This window comes from Mustela erminea, chromosome 11, assembly GCF_009829155.1.
Source record: "Mustela erminea isolate mMusErm1 chromosome 11, mMusErm1.Pri, whole genome shotgun sequence".
In the NCBI taxonomy this organism is placed as follows: Eukaryota; Metazoa; Chordata; class Mammalia; order Carnivora; family Mustelidae; genus Mustela; species Mustela erminea.
In genome coordinates this window covers 94,943,008-94,963,163 of record NC_045624.1, presented here as the reverse complement: position 1 = coordinate 94,963,163, position 20,156 = coordinate 94,943,008, and the positions used below count along the sequence as shown (strand labels likewise).

The 20,156-nt window shown below is 53.0% G+C and overlaps 1 protein-coding gene across 2 annotated transcripts; it reads right to left on the bottom strand.

Moving 5' to 3' along the window:
- Window positions 1-449: 449 nt before the first annotated feature.
- Window positions 450-15,665, bottom strand: C11H7orf57 (chromosome 11 C7orf57 homolog). Of its 2 annotated transcripts, none has more exons than XM_032305372.1 (8): window positions 15,532-15,665; window positions 14,996-15,157; window positions 11,030-11,215; window positions 9,776-9,884; window positions 7,018-7,174; window positions 4,709-4,806; window positions 3,310-3,524; window positions 450-1,177 (listed from the first exon to the last, which is right to left on the bottom strand). In XM_032305372.1, the coding sequence occupies exons 2-8, from the start codon at window positions 15,048-15,050 to the stop codon at window positions 1,131-1,133; spliced, it is 867 nt and encodes a 288-aa protein (XP_032161263.1). In that variant the 5' UTR covers window positions 15,051-15,157; window positions 15,532-15,665; the 3' UTR covers window positions 450-1,130. The 2 variants fall into 2 exon arrangements, with proteins under 2 accessions (XP_032161263.1, XP_032161264.1); XM_032305373.1 differs by having other exon boundaries at window positions 3,310-3,476.
- Between the last annotated feature and the right edge of the window lie 4,491 nt (window positions 15,666-20,156).

Below are 20,156 nucleotides of genomic sequence, written 5' to 3'. Positions count from 1 at the left end.
CCAGATGCTACTTTAGCTACTGGTTTGCTGCCCCAGTAAGAAGCAGGATTCCCCCTCCTTCAAGTTTTGGTAAGTGCATCCCAAGTTTATTCTGGAGAGATGTTAAAATACCCGAGAACTTGGGGTGCCTGGGTGGCTCAGTCTGTTCAGTATTGACTCTTGGTTTCCACTTCAGTCAGGATCTCAGGGTCATGGGATCGAGCCCCGTGTTGGGCTCTGCACTCAGTGGGGAGTCTTCTGGAGACTCTCTCTCTGTCCCTCCCCCTGTTCCTGCTCACTCTGTCTCTTTCTCTCCCTCTCTCTCAAATAATTTAAAAAAAAAAAAGCTTGAGACATTATTTGGCTTTCTGAAAATCTTCCAGAAAAATTATTTTATTCATGAATTAAATGTACAAAATATAAAACTACACTGTCGTGCTAATTACCTACATATAAACAGTAGCAAAATTTACAAAATAAGAAAATTCAGTCTGATTATTTAAAAATTTTTGTTAAGACTACTAAATTAAATGTTAAAATTAAACATAGTTTTACCTAAATGATACAAAATAGTAAATGTGGAATGTTACAAATTTCAGTTTATGCAAAAAATATTAGCAAACATTTAAAACCAGCAAATGCTACCATGCTTCTACATTAAATGCTTACACCCTTAAGGCATAATAAATCAATCTTTTTCTTAGTATAAACTATGTCATAATATTCTGGAGTTAAATTTTTCTGAAATGGAAAAAAATTATTTCTACAAATATTGCAGGACCAAAGAAAGGAAAAGACTTTGGGTTTCTTCTAGGTAGAGTCTAAATGGTTGATTTGAATAGAAATGTCGCCAGAGGAAACTCGCACGGGAGCAGATGAGGTCAGATGATGGTGGGCCGGGGAGGAAGTGCCTGATTCCAAGACACTGGGATATCCCGGGCCAGCGAGGTGCGCTGTTTCACATCCTGGAGAGATGCAGGAAGCAGCGCCCAACACTTGCACCGTCTTGACAGTGGTGTCAAGTCGGCTCTAAGAGCCGATCTCCTAAGAACCTACGTTCACCGAATAGAGCAGGAGCCTCAGAAACAGAGCCGGCATGCAGTTAGACTCATCCGCCATCAGAAGATCCTGGGAGCGGAGCAGGTGGGGGTTTACTTGAGCTCTCCAGGCGTGGACGCCGATGGAGGTGGGGCTCCTCCTGTAAGGCAAAGGGAAAAGATGGTTGATGGGAAAAGAGACGTGAAGATGACATTTTTTTAAGAATTAAGAATTTTAACCTATTAATTTTAAGGAACGGAAAAGTGCCGGTGTCAGTCCTGATTTTTCAGGACTACTCCAGAAGTCTACATGAAAATGAAACGCACGGTCCTACCTGCCCGCCCAGTGCTTACCTGGGAAACCTCCATCTCCACCCTGAGCGAGGCTAGACAAGGCCAGGGCCCTGACCACATTCTGCGCTCTGCCTACACCTGCTGGCAAGCTTCCCTACCCCTTAAGGATGCGCTGAGCAGGAGGAAGAGGGGGCACTTCCCCAGCCCCAGAGGACAGGGCATGGCTACTGGCTCTGCACCAGGTCCTGGGCACCATCCTCCATATTGGCTCTTGCAAACTAGAAATCTGGGCCAGTGGCCACAGGCCAGCTTCCCAGCTCACCAGAAACGTGGAGACAGGCAGCAAAACTTGCAGTGAGGGGAAGAAAGAAAAGCACAGTCCTGTATCTCAAGGAGGGAAACAGCAACCCACAGCCTGGCTGAGAAAGGGGCAGCCGGAAGGGGAAGGCAAGCTCTGAATGGCTGTCGTCGTGCATCAAGTTAAAAGCCAAGACAGGGAGGAGAAGGAACAGGAAACAGAAGGGAAGAACATGTGGCCTCTGAGAAATTCCAGGGAGGGCGGGAGCCAGGAGCTTCCATGGGGACCCTCAGGTACCCAGAGCATGGAAGCAGGTGCACCCAGCCCCGAGCAGATCCTGCCAGGTTATGGGGCGCTGCTGCTTCCCCAGCCTTCCTGGCGCTCTCAGGTCATGCCGGTTTCGCTCATTTATTTATTTTCAAAGATTTCTTTATTTTAGAGAGAGAGCAAGGGAAGGGACAGAGGGAGAAGGAGAGAGAGAATGTCAGGCAGACTCCGCATTGAGCGTGGAGCTCAATTCAGGACTTGATCCCACAACCCTGAGATCATGACCAGAGTCGAAACCAAGACTCAGATGCTCAAGCGACTGAGCCCAGCCACAGTGGGCTCGGCTGCGGCTGGAGCACATGCAGCTGGGGAAGGACATCTAGGGCCGCCCAGCGCCTTCGGCTTCATATTTCACCATGTTCATCAACAATGGTGCGTGTGAGACACTTTTCATACTCGGATGCAGCCAGTTTCTCCACAAACACTCACTCAGAAAAGGAGCATCTATAATACGGAACAAGCATGCGAGTTGTTCAGTTTAATAAAACAGAGTTGGTCCTAGAAGAATCATACTTTTAACAATTACTTACAATGACTAAAAGGCTGCATCATTAAAACAAGAAGCCGCAGAACACAGCTAGTGCGGAAATGTTCACAAGTTCACTTCCTAGCGACACTGAGCATGACCTTGTCACACATCCGGCAGGACAGTGGAGACAGGACACGTCACTGACAGGGCGGCCGGGCCGCTGAGCGTGGGGTGGGCACTGAGTAGGTGCACAGGCACCGTCGCCCTCGTGGGGGCCATTCGGGGGTGGGCGGGACGGCGGTCAGAGACCGTGCTGACAGATGTCAACGTGCAGCACTCTGGACAGCTCCTTCCTCCTTAACCAAGGACATGAAGCCTGGAGAGAAAAAACTAGTTGCCTACAGACAAAAGGTCAATGATCACTGAGCCACAGAAAGTCAACACCAGGGTTGACGGGCTTTACAATGGACGTGGCCAAAAATAAGATTAAGTCTGCCTGTTACCAGGACCAGGAAAAATCAGAATGAATACAGGATTTGGACCACCTAATGACAGGGACACTTACTCCAAACTATTCAGAGTTTAATAACAAAACGTAAGGGATGTGGGAGATGGAGGAATTTCAAGGGTGAACCGTGAGTTCTGTTTCCAGAAGTGCACGTGTGGGGCGAGGATCCTGTAGGTTTCGACAATTGAAAGAAAATGGAAGGGCACAGATATCGTGACTTGCTGTTCCTGGGAATAAAGAGAAGCGTGAGACATATACGACCCTCCTGTGTGTCTGTGAGCACCACCCTTCTGTAGGATCTTCCATGGTCTTTAAATCACTCTGTGTGAAAGACCCAATGAGAAGAAATCTCAAGGAACAGAGGCCTCCGCAAACATGGGCTGCAGGGCGCCCTTACCTTGGACGTCCTCGGCGCCCCCGGGCACCTCCGGGTCTGGCTCCGACCCTGCATCCTGGCTCCCTTCAGGCTCTTGCGTGGACGGAGATGGGGGCGCCGCCCTGGGGGTCTGTGGGCTCCTCTTCTCTGAGTCAGCTCGCTGTAGCCACTCATCCTTATAGCCATTGCTGATAAGTTTGGAAAAGTTTGTGGGTGAACTGGCTTTTTGACCAGGCCTCAAAAAGAGAGAAATGAATGTCAAACCTCTGCACAAAGGGTCATAATGGTCAAGGTCAGGTCTCAGTGGGCGTGTGGATAATGAGATGCGTTATTGTCCCTTAAACCATAACACAGATACTCCTCTCTCTATCTTGATTTCCCTCTCTCCATTTTTACAAGTCTATTTTATTCATTTATGTTTTGAAATCATCCCTGCACCCAAGGTGGGACTTGAACTCACAACCCCAAGATCAAGAGTCGCAGACAGAGCCATCTGGCACAGAAACATACTTCCAGTCGACCCTTGCACAGGGTGGAGCTTGCTTAGTCATTCCTAAAACCTATACGCATGACAGCCAATTAGAGGATGATGCCACGTTTCTCAGGGACATCACCCTCACAAACACCAGCCTCCCCCAGGGGCTAATCGATGCTTGGACTCTACCATTTCTTTACCAAACTGTCACTTTCTGCATCAGCTCTTCCTTGACATTAAAGATGATGCACTGTGGGGGCGTCCAGCGGGCTCAGTCAGTGGAACACATGACTCTTGATCTCAGGGTCAAGTTCGAGCCCCACGCTGGGTGTAGAGATGACTTCAATAAGTAAATTTTTGAAAGAAGGTTATCTGGGGCACCTGGGTGGCTCAGTCATTAAGCATCTGCCTTTGGCACAGATCATGATCCTGGGTCTGGGGATGAGTCCCACTTTGGGCTCCCTGCTCAGTGTGGAGCCTGCTTCTCCCTCTCCTTCTGCCCCTCCCCCTGCTTGTGCTCCCTCTCCAACCCCCTCTCAAAAAATAAATGGATAAAATCTTTTTTAAAAAATTTAAAAATAAAACTAAATAAATAAATGGCAAGCCTCAGTGAGGACAGGGTCCCTGGGGGGTGTCTTGGGTAGGACACGGGCTCACGGAGGCAAAGCAGCTGGTTGGAAAAGTTGGGCACCCACACAGTCCAGACATGGAGGAGGGCAGCTGCACTCCACAAGGGCCTGACAGATGCCAGGGGATGAGGCCAGTCCATGGGGATGTGACATCAAAGCCGTATCACCGAAAGGTGTTCCCAGGAAGTGGGCATCGTCAGGCCACCGACTGCCCAGTGCCTTGTTGTCATTACTGTCCCTTTGTCCTCTAGATGGAGGACCAAAAATCCCAAACCCAAGCCCGCTCCAGACACGTCGGCACTGCCCGTGCACTTACATGGGAGGAAAGGAGAGTTTGCCTCCTGCAGGGTCTCTGGGGCCGAGTGGGGTCCCCACTTTGCTTGGGTACTTTGAGTTAATGGCTGGGAGCCTCACCTGTGTGAAGAAACACACAGAACCATGGTTGCAGGACAGATGCTCAGACACTGAAGGAGGACAGTCCCAGAAAAGCAAGAGGACACACAGGACAGTACAATCCTGGGGTGAGGTCATGACTCCTCAGGCCAAAACCCCAGGAAAACACAGCTCAGCAAGTGTCCCATGTGACAGTCACGCCTCAGCCAGGACCCACGATTCCACGGCAGCAGCTCAGCCTGGCTGCGAAGGGGCTGGGACCTTTGGGGGTGACGGAAGAGCTCAGTGCCTTCCTAGCTGTGGTGGCTACATGCTTATTGAACCCACAGAACAGTACCCAGGAAGAGTGTGGATTTCCTGCATCTAAATTATAGCATCACAAAATAGGGGAAAATGCTATAGGAAAACAAAAGAAAAACAACAAAAAGCAAAAAACAGAGCCTACAAAGGTACCGCCAGCATTTACAGGGGAGAAGGGGGCCTTTCAGAAAGGGAGACCTGCTCTAGCCCAATTACCCCAGAGGTAAGTGAGACCCCACAATGCTGGTCGCCCATGGGGAGCATTTTGCCCTAAATATGGTCCTGGGTCTGCCATGTAGCAAGTTAGGGGCCATAGCCGGGAAAGCTCCATGTCCCAGCTCACTCCCTGAGGCCCAGTCAGGGGAACAAGGGGAAGGACAGCCAGGCCCTCAAGAGAGGCTGGGATGGACACCCATCAAATCCTAGCTTAATGTGGTGCACACTTCCATCTACGTTCAAGGTCACACTCTAGCTGTGCCTAAAGGTCCAGTGGGACACAGGGAGAAAAAAAACACAAAAAGTCCCCTGGTTCTGTGCAGTTTGCTATGCACAGAAATGGGTGATGAAGATACATCTGGGCTCTCTAAGCCCCCTGACAGGGCATCCATACCCCCAGCTGGCACCCCACACCTCCTTTCTGGAATCCAACTGTCCGCCATGTTGGTGTCTTCAACCACAGCCCACGGGCACCCCGCCTCCTTAAGCATGGCAGCCCACACGGGCTTGCTTCCTGCCCTGGGTTCAGCCCCACACGGCTTTGGTCCATGGCTGGGAAACCCTACAGGATTTGGGGCCAGTACAGCATTTAGCATTCAAGGTCCTCTAGATGCACATGGTGGCTGTGGTTAACTCCCAAAGATGTCCTTTATCAATCAACGGTGTAGCTGCTTGTATATCACCAAGACATGGACCTGGTCCTAAAAACTGTCCATTTCATTGATTGTGCAGCGGAGCAGAAGCCAGAACCATGGCCGGAGGGTGGGGGTGTTCTGAGGAGGACCAGACAGCCCATGGCAGACACCTGACATTCTATGCGGGGTTCAACTGCTTGAGTCCCCAAAGTCAGCAGTTCTCCTCAAACCAGGACATGGAGAAGCCAAGCCCGGGAGTCAGGCACAGATGGTCCAGGCCAGGAACCCCACTCTCCCTACCCCGTGTACCGAGAATCAAGACCTTGGTGCTGGAGCATCGGTGGCCAGTGCTTGGTCCTGGACAGTGGGGCTCCAGCCTGGGGGTCAGAAGGCCTCTGAATCGAGACACCCCAACCACAAGGCCACAAACCAGAGATGGCCCTTGACTTTGTAGCTGCTCTTTTAATGTATAAATAAATAAACTCTTTAAAAAATAAAAATAAAAAAGAACTGTTAATTAAAAAAAAAAGAGCATTACAGGAAAATCTTCACTTAACGACTTGAACACAATAGACACCTTTAGAGACTGGATACAAATAAATACAAGATGTCATTTTTATACACGCTAAATGGGAAGAGGCATGTCGAGGCCACCCAGACAAGCATTCGCTAGTTAAAACTCACCTGGTACAAGGTAATCTTACCCCATAGAGTCAATATTCATAAAAAGAAAAAAAATTACCATGGCCTCTTGTCTTTTAGTCAATTCAAATTTAAAATACAAAACGGAGGGCGAGCCGGGGTGGCTCAGTGGTTTGAGCGCGGACTCCTGCTTTCGGCTCAGGTCCTGATCTCAGTGTCCTGGGATCCAGCCCGTGTCAGGGTCCCGCTCAGCAGAGAGTCTGCCTGAGACTCTGTCTCTGCCCCTCCCCTCCCACACACGTTCCCTCTCTAAAATAAGTAAATCTTTTAAACAAGGAAACACAGAGCCATCGGTGTTGTGGCGACAAGAGACCCAGTGTCAGCTTCTTCAGAGAGCGGCAAGCGCAATGACACAGCCCCGCGGGCGCCTGGCCCTCACCTTTTTCTTCTCCTTCTCCCGGTCCTCGGCTTCCCTCTGCCAAACCGTTTTCACGTCGAAGTCGAAAGGCCCCCTCCTGGACTCATAGCTTCCGTTGCTCTGCTGGGGGTTAAACTCTTCGTAAACCATGTAATCGGGCATGGAGATGGCGGGGATCCTGCAGCGACAAGAGCTCTGACCTGAGGCCCCCCTCATCTCCCCCTCCTCCCCACCCCGACACCCCTCCTTCACCCCTCTTCCCCTCCCTCCTCGCTCCTTCCCCTCCACCACTTCCCCCTCCTCCATCCCGCCTATTTTCCCGCCCTCCTCCCCTCCCCCTCCCTCTTCCTGTGTCACACAACAAACACCACCCCTTTCCCTCCTCCCACACCAGCTCGCGCAGACCATCCCTCCCCATTCCACTGAAGGAATGACTAACGCTTCCAGGGCTGCTTCCCAGAATCGGAGGCCAAGTCAGAGGTCACAAGGTGACATAATAAGCAAAATGAGAGCATCTTACATTAAGAATTCTTGAAGTAGATGAATTAGAAACTAATTATTTCTGTTATGGTATCATCTACTACTTTGTCCACTCAAACTCTCTAGACCCCCTTCAATATCTGCCATTTCCCAACAATAATATCCTTTTTCTGTTTGATGGTCATTTTTTAAAAGACTTTATTTATTTATATTGAGAGAGAGAGATGGGGTGGGGGGAGCACGCCAGCATGGGGAGGGGCAGACGGACAGGGAGAATCCCAAGCAGACTCTGCAATGATTGCAGAGCCCGACACGGGACTCGATCCGAGGACCCTGACCTGAGCTGAATCCAAGAGTCGGAAGCTCAACTGACTGAGCCCGCAGGCGCCCCCATGGTTGTTTGTAATGTAGTACTTAAACTCCCAGCCTGGTGTGCTGTCTCCACTGGCGAGCACTCAGGCCGGCTGGAGGCTGGGGGGTGGGACATGCACCTGCCAGCACTGTCCTCTGTCATCACCCCCCACACACTGCTGGGGGCTAAGGGCTGGGACTTTATCCTGGCAGCAGTGAGGGGCATAGAGAGGGCAGGGACGGCAGCTGGGGGAGGAGAGGAGGGGAGAAAAGGGAGAATGGAGGGGAGGGCCGGTCCTCCAGGATGCATCGCCTGGCTGAGCCCGGGCTGCTCCGAGCAGGGGAATGGAGGGACACAGACAAAGTCAGTAGAGCACTAAGAAGTACAGAGAAAAAGGGGTTCCTGCTGCCCCTGACACAAAGGGAGGAAGGAGGCAGGCTGGAGGCCCCCAGGAAAGCTGGTGCAGAGGGCAGGGAGCAGAGGGCAGAGGTTGGGAATGCAGGCTACAGACGGGACCCCAATTCCCAGGAAGAGAAGCCCACAGGTGTGGCACCCCCTGCTTCACTGCAGGGATGGCAGAGCGAGCCCTCCCATGTTTAGGGCTCTCTGCAGACAGGGAGAAGCCCCAGGGCCCAGAAGGGAGGGCTGGAATATCCGAGAAAGGGACAATTTCCACTGCAGTTCCTGGGCTTCCAACCTTTCTCCTCTCTACCTCTCACCCCTACAGGCTGGGAATGCCATTAGGAAGCTTGGAAGATTGGCAAGGGCACACAGGATGGGAGGGACAGCCGTGCTTCCTGCTTCCCCACCTGGGACGAGGACAGCCAGGAATACAGTGGGAAGGGCAGTGCACGTGGCCCAGGAGAAGGGAGGAGGACCTGCCTGCTTACCCTCCCAGAACACCCCGTCCGTGGGCTCGGGCCCCAGCTAGAGCAGCTGCCCCCTGGGCTGCAGAAGGCCTCAAGGATGCTCAGTGTCCTCACAGCCACGGGACAGCTAGGTGCCCCCTTGGTCACGCGTCCAAACAAGGGACAGGTCACAGGATAGATGGAGAGTGCAGAAACCCAGCCCCACAGGTCACTCCGTGGCAGTGGGGTCAGACCCTCTTCTGCCTCCTTCTCTCTCCTCTCTGCTTTGCTCCAATCAGAGCTCAGCTGCGTTGGCCAAGGGTGAGCTTTAAATTACGGGGGACAGGAGCCCCCAGGATGAAAGTGCATGTGACCACAGGCAGAGCCTTCCAGGGACACGGGATGACAACTTAGGCCATCTGTACTCCTGTGTCCCAAGCCCCACAGGAAAGCCAAGGGAAGTGGTTTCTCCCAGAGCCTCCCAGTCCAAGAGAGGGGGCATGGAGGCTACAGTGTGCACGCCCAGACACAGGAATTCCATAGACACTGCAGACATTCTGGGGGACAGGGCTCCCCACAGCTCTGTGACCACCATGGGTTGGGACTGTCTGCATTTCTGGCCTCGCAGGGCACCGGCGTCCTTCAGGGTGAAGAACGCTTCACCAGCCACTGTCACCGGCCCTGGGAACAAGGCAAGGCCTGAAGCCGTGTCCCCTAAGCAGCCCCGGAGGTCCAGCCCTGGGACCCCTGCGCAGTCATCCGTTTTGCGGCACCCTGACCCATTCCGTCCTGGCTGCTGTACCACCTGGGGCTGTCATTTCACACTCTCAGTGCCCCTACTCAAGATCTGTTGGTTTAATGGGGCGCCTGGGGGGCTCAGTTCAGCATCTGCCTTCAGCTCGGGTCATGATCCCAGGGTCCTGGGATGGAGTCCTGCTTCTGGCTCCTTGCTCGGCAGGGAACCTGCTTCTCCCACTGCCTGCCGCCCCCACTGCTTATGCGCTCGCACTCTCTCTGACAAATAAATAAATAGAATCTCTAAAATGCAGAGCAGGCTACTTTCCCTGTAATGACGAGGGAGGCAGCCCGTGATACTCACTGTCTCTGCTCGGCCGTGGGTGGCTTGCTGTGGTGGATGTACCAGTCTGGCAAGGAGTAGGCCACCGGGGAGCCTTTCCTGGTCCCGGGGACGAAGTGCTTCAACAGATCTCAAAGCCAAAAAGACGCGGGGGTGAGCATGTCACACGAGTAGCAGGCAGCTTCCCATAAAGTTGCCAGAACAGCCGGAACCCCCAACCCTTTCCCCAGCCTCCCCAGAGGCTCACATCTGCTGCATTTCTCCCCCTCCCCTCCTTCATTAGTGTCATCACCATCACTGCTGTTTGGGGAGCAGTTTGGAAGCCCCTCGCAGACCTGTTGCCTCCTCTGCCCCCATGAACTTGGGTGGAAGGTTCTGGAAGACTGATGTTACATAATGACAGGACCCAGATCTGCACTGGGAAGTCAGTGCTGATGCCATCCTGTCATCTAACTCGGAGGTCCCATCTAGATTTTGCCGGCTATCCCAGGAACTATCTCTTACCCCAAGGCCGGGGAGCGGGGAGGAGGGTAGAGGAGCACTGCAGGTCCTGTCCTGGCCTGGCCTGACTTGGACGGATGCGGGATGGTGAGTTTTGGGTTCCTGAACATCCAAGCCTGGGTGTTGCAGGGCTGTTTCCCACCACCCGTGACAGCCTCCTGGGGAAGTATGGTGGCCAGGAAACAGGACAGGAAAGGCGGTGGCTCTTAGCATCCCTTACCACAGGGCCTGAGCCCTGGCCCTCACCAGCGATCTGTATGAGCTCAACCAGGCAGCACGTTCTCGGCGAAACCGTGGACCGAGGTGGATGCTCACCAGCACCACCGCTGAAATGCATCTGTGACCTTGGTGTTGAGATGCACCAACACACCGGGCGAGGGCTGTGATCATAAACCACAGGAGCCCACGCTCCAGCAGCTCGAGAACTGGTTTCCCCAGCAAGGCTACAGAACTGCAGGCAGAGGCTCTCTGGGGAGGTGGACTGCTTCTGGGGACCCTCTACACCTGGACCACCAGGATGGGGGCGGAGACTCTAACACAGGGTCGCTCGCAAGCCAATTCCACAATTTCGGTCTTTTTAGTCTTTACCTTTAAAGAGGAGACATCCTACGGGCCACACCCACCCCAGGCTGTGGCCTGACTCTCGATGTCCACTGGCCTGGGGCAGAACTCAGAGACATTACAGGTATTTTCACATGGAACCATGAGGACCAAAACCAGCCAACAACCTTGGCCCACGCAGCAGAGACCCTGGGGCGCGCGTGGGCTGCTTACCGGGCCGGCCGCCTTGCTTCGCAAGCTTTACGTACTCGGAGTCTGTTTCTTTTACCCAGTACCTCCGGGGCCCAGGCAGGTGCCCATTGGGAGGCTCCTTCAGATCACTGAGGCCCGGGATCTGGGAGGCTGGTGGGACATCCACGGGCTTGTCAGACCGCTTCACGGGAAGGTGGTAATACCAGTCTAGAAAAGAGGTGGCCAAGGGCCAATTAATTACACCAAATTCAGGTTGGCTTGCTGCACTGCCTACAACACAGCCATGCCATAGAGAGCATCTCAGCCTCCACAGGACATCAGCATAAGAGACATCACCACAGGACATCAGCACAGGAGAAACTCCCACGGCATGGCACATCAACATGTGAGACATCACCACCCCCTTTGGAACACCTGCAGTGAGCTTGTAGGCACCAGTCTCCGGAGCCCACTGGCATGCCAGCTGCTGGTCCCGCCAGAAGGAAGAGTTCCTTATATGAGACCCTGTGTTCCTCTGCCCCAGGCTGCACCTCTGCTCCAAAGCAGTGGTACGAGGGCCTCCTCCAATGTGTCCCAATCCCCCTGTATCTGTGCGTCCTGGGTCTCTCTCCTCCGGGGAACTGGGAGTAACCGGCATTTCTGGATATATTGGAGAGTGCACATTCTCAAAGAACCCTAAGACACTCACAATACCACAGGTTAGCGTGGGGGGCATGGGACCAAGGCTGGGCCAGATCTGCTGAGCTCAGCACATGAACGACGCTGAGACACATAGCCCAGGCCAGAAGTGGCACTGCCCAGATCTGACCGGGGCAGGAAGAGGCAGGTCGGCCCTCGGGGAAGCCTCCTCTGGGGACCTCCCTAAGTGATGCCCCCACACCTCCACTGGCCCACCGCGCTGCTTCCAAGGCCTGTGCCAGAGGCCACAGTGGGACCGAGTGAGAGGTCCCAAGAGCAAGGAGACTGAAGGAGGCCAGGACCTCAGCCTGGCAGCCAGGTGTGACAGAAAGCCACCGCAGGTCCCAGGCAGGGGACAAGGCTGAGTCTGGCTCCCCGGGAACGTCAAGTGAGTCCCACAGAGCAGCAGCATGATGAGCATAGATGGAAGGGGTGCCACTCCCGTGGGTGGGGGCCATGAGCAGGAGGAGGGGCAACGCGGGAAGGAAGAAGGAAGGGAGAGGAAGGCAGCCTGCTGTCTGTCCTTCTTCCCCCTCCTGCTCTGTGCCCCACGGACAGAGGGGCCATGGGCAATGCAGTGAACTTGGCATCAGCAGAGCCATGGAGCCCCGAAGTGGGCACAGGAGGTAGGGGCATCCAGGAAACAGCCCTACAGGCCACTTTGGGAAAACCTGCCCCTGCTGGGAGGGAGAGGTGAAAACAGAACCCCAGACCTGCAGTTATCGGTGCCCACTGTGATCCCACAGAAGAAAGAGATCGGGGACACGCAGACTTCTCTGAAGGCATTTTTAGGTGAAATTAACATTTACAGCAGTGGACTATGATTAAAGCAGATCACCCTCCATCATGTGGGTGGGCCTCATCAAATCAGTTGAAGGTCTTGCGAGAAAAAGACTGAGGTCCCCGGGGTAGGGGTGCAGTTCTGCCTCTAAGCAGCTTTTAGACTCCAAATGCAACATAAGCTCTTCTCTGGGCTCGGCCTCCAGCCACACGACTGTGTGAGCCGGGTCCTTAAAATAAACCTTTAGATAGATAGATGGTCCATAGACAGATGATAGATAGCTGATTAATGACAGAGAGATGCACTGTTGGATCCATTGATCTGGAGAACTCTAATACGGTAGGATCACAGGAAAACTGTGCTGAATAAATTAAATTATGTAGAGGGCCCCTGGCTGGCTCAGTTGGTTAAGTGTCTTTGGCTCTTGGTTTCTGCTCAGGTCCTGATCTTGGGGTCCTGGGATCAAGCCCCGCATCTGGCTCTGCACTCAGCTCAGAGTTTGCTTGAGATTCTCTCTCTCTTTGCCCCTCCCTTTGCTCACTCTCTCTCTCAAATAAATAAACAAAATATTTTAAAAAATTAATTTATGTAACACACAGGTATCTCATGAACATCTGTTCTCTAAAGGTAAAGCTTAAACAACCAGTTTCTACCTCTAACTAAAACTGGGTTCACTGCCTGAAAACGAATATAATTAACATAACAAAATATTTGAATATCAAAGGACATCAATTAGCTGAATCAACATCTTACTATTGAGAATGAAAAAAAGCATTAAGGAAGGTTTAAGAATGGAGCAGAAGCTCACAGGTAATTTAAGACTTAGGAGAAAGAACTAAGCAGCTTCCTACTCTCATCACATTCAACTCAAATATTTTCCCTTTTAGAGGGAAGGCATGCACTTCTTGCTTTATTTGTCCTCTGTGTTTTCATTACTAATTAACCCACAGAGAATGGTGTATCTTGCACTTCTCATTACTGGAAGCTTTGGGCAGGCACTGAGCTCTACTCCAGGCATTCATAACTACATGCAAAGGAGCTCACACACAGGCATGCTTGCGCGCGCACACACACACACACACACACACACACGGTGAAAGGAATGAGAACTGTCTGGTAGCTTCTATCACTTAGAAATTACTGGTACTTGTACAGCAATTACTACCAGTACTACTGTGATCAATTACCACCCGTGTAGATTTCTTTTTGTTTGTTTTATTTTTACCAGCAGTGCTGGGTATCATGTAGATTTCCTTTTTAAAGATCTGTGTATTTATTTGACAGAGAAAGAGAGAGCAGGGTGTTGGGTGGAGGAGAGGGGCAGGGAGAGTGAGAGAGAATGTCAAGCAGACTCCCGGCTGAGCACGGGAGCAGGTGTAGGACTCGATCCCAGGACTTTGAGATCATGCCCCAAGCAGAAACCAGCAGCTGGAGGCTTAACCAACTGAGCCACCCAGAACTCTAGTCCAAGGCAGTGTTTAATGCCCACTTACCCTGGAGCTCTGGTGGCTGATGGCCATGCTCCTGCCTTTGGACAGCTGCAGCCTTGCAAGGCCTGGACAGAGGAGCCCCCATGAGATGTGTGACCTTGGACAGCTTCCTAAAACTCTCTGTGCTTTAGTGCCCACGTCTAAAAACCGGGGTTAATGATACAATGTCAAGTTGTTTTGAGGTTAAATGTTAGTGTACAGAAGTGCCTGGCCCTTGTCAGTGTCCACTGATGTCCTGTATACAGGGGAGTCCACTAAGGCTGGGGGAAGTCACAAAGAGGCTGAGAGCCCACAGTGGAGAAGGAGACCCGGTCAGCTGCCCTACCCCCACCCACGACACATCCAGCCCCCAGCACACCCACAGTGTCACCAATGGCAATGACAGAGCTCTGGACTAGGTCACCAGCTCCTTTAGGAATGAGAAGGCCACTTCTGAGCAGATGCGGGCACTGCAGGTGCCCACCAGCTCCCACCCCGAGGCTCCCCAGAGGGCACCTGAGCCCCGCTTCTCCAGCCTTTCTTTCCACCTTTCCAAGAAGGGGAGGAATCAAGACAAGAGGCACAGACAGACCACAGCACCCAGCTCTCCTTCCCTCCCTTCTGCCCAGCTGGCCCCCAGAACCCTCCACCCAATCCTTCTCTGCGCACAGCCACGAAAATCCCAAGACGCGGTTAACTGGGCGGGGGCATAAATCACCAGCAGAAGAGAGGTCACGAGATGCTCTGGGATGCAGAGCATCCAGGAAATGGGATGGAAATGGAAGTGCTTACATTCCCGGAGACAGTTGAGGCTCACCCCGGGTCAGACCATCACAGGATAGAGACCCTCCACCCTCCACCAGCGGAGGCAACAGTAGGAGGCCGGCGTTCTTGCGGGGAACATGAAGACTAGCTGGGTTCTTGGTTGCCCCTCCCACTTTACTCTCCCTGTTTCCCTTTAAGCTGCTTTGACCCTGAGGCCCAGGAGCAGCACTACCTGCGGGCCCCTGCCCCGGAGCAGAGCGGGGTTCAGCGGGGCGGCGGCTGCGGGTCACTCACCGCAGGGGGCGTGGCGGCCGGCCGCGCCCTGCAACTCCTTGCTCGTGTTCCTCATGCCGGGGACGCCACGCGGACCGGGTGCTGTCGGGTGGGCCGGGGACGCCGCGGGGGCCGCGCAGCCGAGGATACGTGCCGGGAACCTCCTGTCCAGGCCTCCTCCACCTGCAGGCGCGCAGGGCGTCCCGTCGTTCAGCATGGGCGTCCCCGACCGCGCGGGATCGCCAGCCGGGCGCGTGCGAGCTGGTGTGCGGCGGGGCACGGGGGGCGCACCGCTCGCCAGGTGCACAGGACGGGGCACGACACGCGCGCACGCTGCGGGGCAGCGGAGTCCGAAGGGACACAGCGGGGGCGCCTGCACCCGGGTATACCGCAGGCGCCCGTCCACACCAGGTCCACCGCAGGGGCACGTCCACGCGGGATCACGGCTGGGCGCGGGGGCCCCTCCCGGTCCGCGGTGACAGATGGCCCCGCCCTCCCCCCTCGGCCCCGCCCCCTGCCGCCCGCTGGCTCCCCCTGCCGCCCCCTGCTCAGCTCACCGGCCCGCCGAGGGTCTCCGTTGAGTGCGACCGGCACGGCCCGAGAAGACTCCGCTCGCCGCGGCTAGGGCCCAAGCCCACCCCGCACTCCCAGCGGATGCGGAAGCGCCGCAGCCTGCGTCGCCCGGGCAACGGCCGTCCGGTGGGCGGGGCGGGAGCGCCCCCAGCCAGTCGGGAAAGCTTGCGGGGAAGCGGCAGACCAATCAGAGCCAGGGGCGGAGCAATAGCCCCCGTCAACGGGCAGGGGGCGGGGCGGGGCGGGGCGGGGCAGGGGCCTGGCCCGCGCTATCGGCGGGGCGGGGCCGGCCTCGGGCTCCCTCGGGTGCTCCACCCCGGGGAGTTTCCGCAAAGGACAACAAATTAGACGGCTTGGCCTGTCCGTCTCCCGTTTAATTCATGCATTTTTTAAAGAGGACGAATGGGGGCTCCCGACTCTCGGGGAGGAGCCTGAGGCTCGGTGTGGGTGGCGAGCTTGAGCCCCACACCGGGTGTCCGAGGTTACTAAAAAAAAAAGAAAAAAAAAAAACATCTCGAGAATAAATCAACTTTGAAAATAGACAGAGGAGGTAGCACAGCCAAAGCGGGTCTGCCAACGATGTCCGGTCGTGGACCGGTCCCGCAAAGAGCCTCCTCAGACCCTGCGCTCTCGGGGTGTTTCCGGGATCGCGAACGGACAGAAGCGGCTGCGAGGGTTTCCGGGGAGCGCCTGACTCCGGGCGGACCCGGCCTGCACGGGAGCGGCGCGGGCGCGGCGCCCAGACGTCCCCCCACACCGGGCGCGACCCTCCTCACACCCGCGGTCCTCGCTCCGAAACTGGGTGCCTCTGGCTCGGATCCCAGCCCCGAGGACCGCTCGGTCCCGGGAGACAGGGGCCGCTTCTGGAGCTGGAAAGCAGAGTTGGCAGTGTCGGGTCGAGTAGGAATCTGGGTAGGGCCCGAGAAGGACGAGCAGATCTCGTTTCTCACCCTTCCGCACGGAGGACTCGGTGCCCTAACAGTCCCCAGCGCTTAGAGGGATCCAGATGTCCTCACACCCAATCCCACTGCACGTTATGTGATTTTATTTGCAGATGTTTGGATGAAATGTAGATCGCACCTACATCTTTTTTCAAAATATATATTTTTTAATTTATTCATTTGAGAGAGACAGAGCAAGCGAGTGCATGAGCAGGGGGAGAGGCAGAGAGAGGGAGAAGCAGCCTCCCCAGTGAGCAGGAAGCCGCACATGGGGCTCCATCCCAGGACCCTGAGAGCAGTGACCTGAGTCGAAGGCAGACGATTCACTGACTGAGCCACCCAGGTGCCCTTCCTACACATATCTTATCTGCCTATCTATATATCGATATCCTTATTTATTACATATATCCCATTATATCTGATTTTATATACTCTATATCATGTATACAGACATCTTATTCTACATACATCTTATGTAGAGAGCTCCTGCTCAGCAGCATTTTGAGAAAAGGGAAAAAAATGCATTTGAGTACAAACTCTGATTTCTCAAAGCCCTTGAACCTGTCCTATTTTTCCTCTCTCCTAGTTTACCCCTGTGATTGACTGAAGCTGTTTATTTCGACTCCCAGGACACAGGTTCATTTCTGCTTTTGCCCATCCTTGTTATGTATCCAACCCAGAGCAGCTAAAAGGTCTGGACAATTCCCTTCCCTAGACATCCTGCCCCGGGACTCCATCTGTCCCCTCTCCATCAGGGGTCATGCTCAGGTCATGAACTCAGGGTCCTGGGATCCAGCCCTATGTCAGGCTCCATGCCCAGCTTGGAGTCTCCTTGGAAATCTCTCCCTCTCCTTCTGCATCCCCCCCTCCCAAAAAGATAAATAAATATATTTTTTAAATAATATAAAATGATTTAAAGACAAGCTCTTCCTTTGTGACAAAGATTTCAGTATCTCAATATTACATAGCAGTTTGGGCTTTCGGTCTAGTTGGGAAAACAAGACCATCCTCTCTGCCGCCACAGAGGGACACAGGATTACCTTGTGTCCCCATCAACACCTCCTACTGTGCCCTGTAGTATGTGTTAAAGTGATAATGGCCCGCTCTTTCTTTCTTTCTTTTATTGATAGACAAATTTCACATTTTAAAATGGATTTAAGCAAGACCCCTTGCTCAAGATTGAGATGGAACAGGAAAAATTTTGGAAAAGTAACAGAGTGAGCACAAAATATACTTAAGGGACAGAAGGGTTTAGATCAGTTCAATTAAATCCCTGTAATGCAATAATTTCTATACAAGGCCAAGTTAATTGTATTGTTTGGGAGAAATACAAAGTCAAAACTTATATTTGAGAAATAATAATCCATGATTTATTATTGTAAGTTTATTGTTATACACTCTACCAGAAACCACTGCTTAGAACAGAGTTGTAGGATTTTTGTTTTATATACCAAAATGTGATGAGTTGTTTTTAAAGATTTTATTTATTTATCTGACAGAGAGAGAGAGAGAGAGAGAGCAGGGGGAAAAGCAGAGGCAGAGGGAAAAGCAGACTCCCCACTGAGCAGGGAGCCCAATGCGGGACTCCATCTCAGGACTCCGAGATCATGACCCGAGCTGAAAGTAGACGCCTAACCAACTGAGCCACCTAGGCGCCCTGAGATGATTTTATATATATATATATAAATGTAGTATTCTGCTGCCTTTCTTCATTCCAAGGGGTAGAATGGGTCCTGGTCATTTTTTAAAAAATACATCAGTCTGCCTTCTTTGCATGCAAGCTTTTCGAGGGACCTGCCTGGTAGGTAGTTCCCAGTTGGGAAGGGTCATAACTGAGGATGAGAAGGATAATGTCATCCATGAACATGACAGTGAAGATGGCTATAGATGGGACAGGTGTGTCCCCCCCACACCCCCATCCCCAGTGCATAGGTTGAAGTCTAACCCCCAGTGTGATGGTATTTGGAGGTGGGGCCCATGGGAGGAGACTGGGTCATGATGGGATTAGTGCCCTTATGAAAGAGCCCCACAGAGGCACTTGTCCCTTTCCCTCTGTGAGGACACAGCCGGAAGGCCATCTGTGAACCAGGAGTGAGCCCTCGCCAGACACCGATTCTGCCAGCACCCGGATCTCCGACTCCCAGTCCCAGACTGCGAGAAATGAATTTCTCTTGCTCACAAGCCCATCCTGTCTGTAGTTCTTGGTAAAGCATCCCCTGAACAGATTATAACAGGACTGGGTACCGGAAGTGGGGTGTTGCTATAACAAATATGTGAAAATGTGGAAGCAGCGTTGGATGTGGGTAGCAGGTAGAGGCTGGAGCAGTTCTAAGGAACTAGAAACAGACCACATTGCCGTGCACAGACAACCCAGGACGATTCTGACAACAGCTCAGGAAGCAAAGAGGGGTTCCAGAGAAAGCCTTGTTCCAGAGAAAGGGGTTCCAGAGAAAGCCTGGGGAAGGCCAGCGTGCTCACAGACAGACTATCAGTACACTGGCAAAGGCCATGGTGACAAGGTCCTGGATGGAAATGGGGAGCACCTTACAGGACACGGGCAAAGGCCACCCCAGCTAAAAAGTGGCAAAGATCCTGGCTGCATTGTGTTTGTGACCTGGTGTTTTAGGAGAGGTGGGCTTGAGAGTCATGACATTGAATACTCAGCTGCAACTATTTCCAAGCAAAGTGTTGAAGACACAGCCTGACTCCTCCTGACTGCTTGCCGGAAAATGCGAGAAAAGAGGCAGGTTGCACTGGAGTCTTGCAGTGACCCAGCCCAGGACATACTTCTCTTGTTCCTGGCTCTGCCGGAAAGAGGTGATCACGGGGCTGGGAAGGCCCTGCAGAGGAAGGGTCTCAAAGTACTGGGCGGGGGTGGGGGGGTGGGGGGGGTGTTGCACAGCGGGGAAGGGAATCATTAGTAAAGATGGTGTCGATCAGAATTAGAATTAGAAGACAGGAATTAGAAAACACGAAACACAATTGCAGGTAGGAGGCCGAGTGGTCCTTGTCACAACATTGCTGTTAAAAAATGGTTTGATAAGGATGTCATTTTGGAGGGATGCCTGGGTGGCTCAGTTGGTTAAGTGTGACTCTAGATCTCAGCTCAGGTCAGTCGTGAGATCGAGCCCAGCGTGGCGCTCTATGCTCAGCATGGAGTCGGCTCCGATTCTCTCTCCCTCTGCCCCTCCCCCAATCACTCTAAATAAATAAATCTAAAAACAAATAAATTAAAAAAAATTTTTTTTAATGCTCACTGAGATGCCTGGGTGGCTCAGTCCATTAAGAGTCTGACTTTGGCTCAGGTCATGATCTCAGGGTCCTGGGATCCAGTCCCACATCTGACTTCTTGCTCAGCGGGGAGCCTGTTTCTCCCTCTTCCTCTGCTGCTCCCCCTATTTGCATGCTCTCTCTCTCTCTCTCTCTCTGACAAATAAATAAATAACATCTTTTAAAAAATAAAAAACAATAACAAATGTAAAATCCTCCCGTCAGTATGGGACAGGTTGGATGGACTTTGGCGCTCAGAAAACTGCCTGCAGCCGTGAAACACTGGGGAAGGTCACCTCCAACTGAGTTGGGAAGACTTAAATATAGACATTTTAAAGGAAGAAATGCAAAATGCAGAACATGGGTTACGGTCAGCTCCCAATTCCACAGTGTGAAGC

What these genes read in the sequence shown, in the direction of transcription:
- C11H7orf57 (XM_032305372.1), bottom strand. Translation starts at nt 15,050, where the DNA reads ATGAGGAACACGAGCAAGGAGTTGCAGGGCGCGGCCGGCCGCCACGCC. An exon ending in GGGAGAAGGAGAAGAAAAAG is followed by an intron (nt 4,807 to 7,017) that starts GTGAGGGCCAGG and finishes TTCTTCACACAG; the next exon opens with GTGAGGCTCCCAGCCATTAA. An exon ending in AAACTCTCCTTTCCTCCCAT is followed by an intron (nt 3,525 to 4,708) that starts GTAAGTGCACGG and finishes TCTCTTTTTGAG; the next exon opens with GCCTGGTCAAAAAGCCAGTT.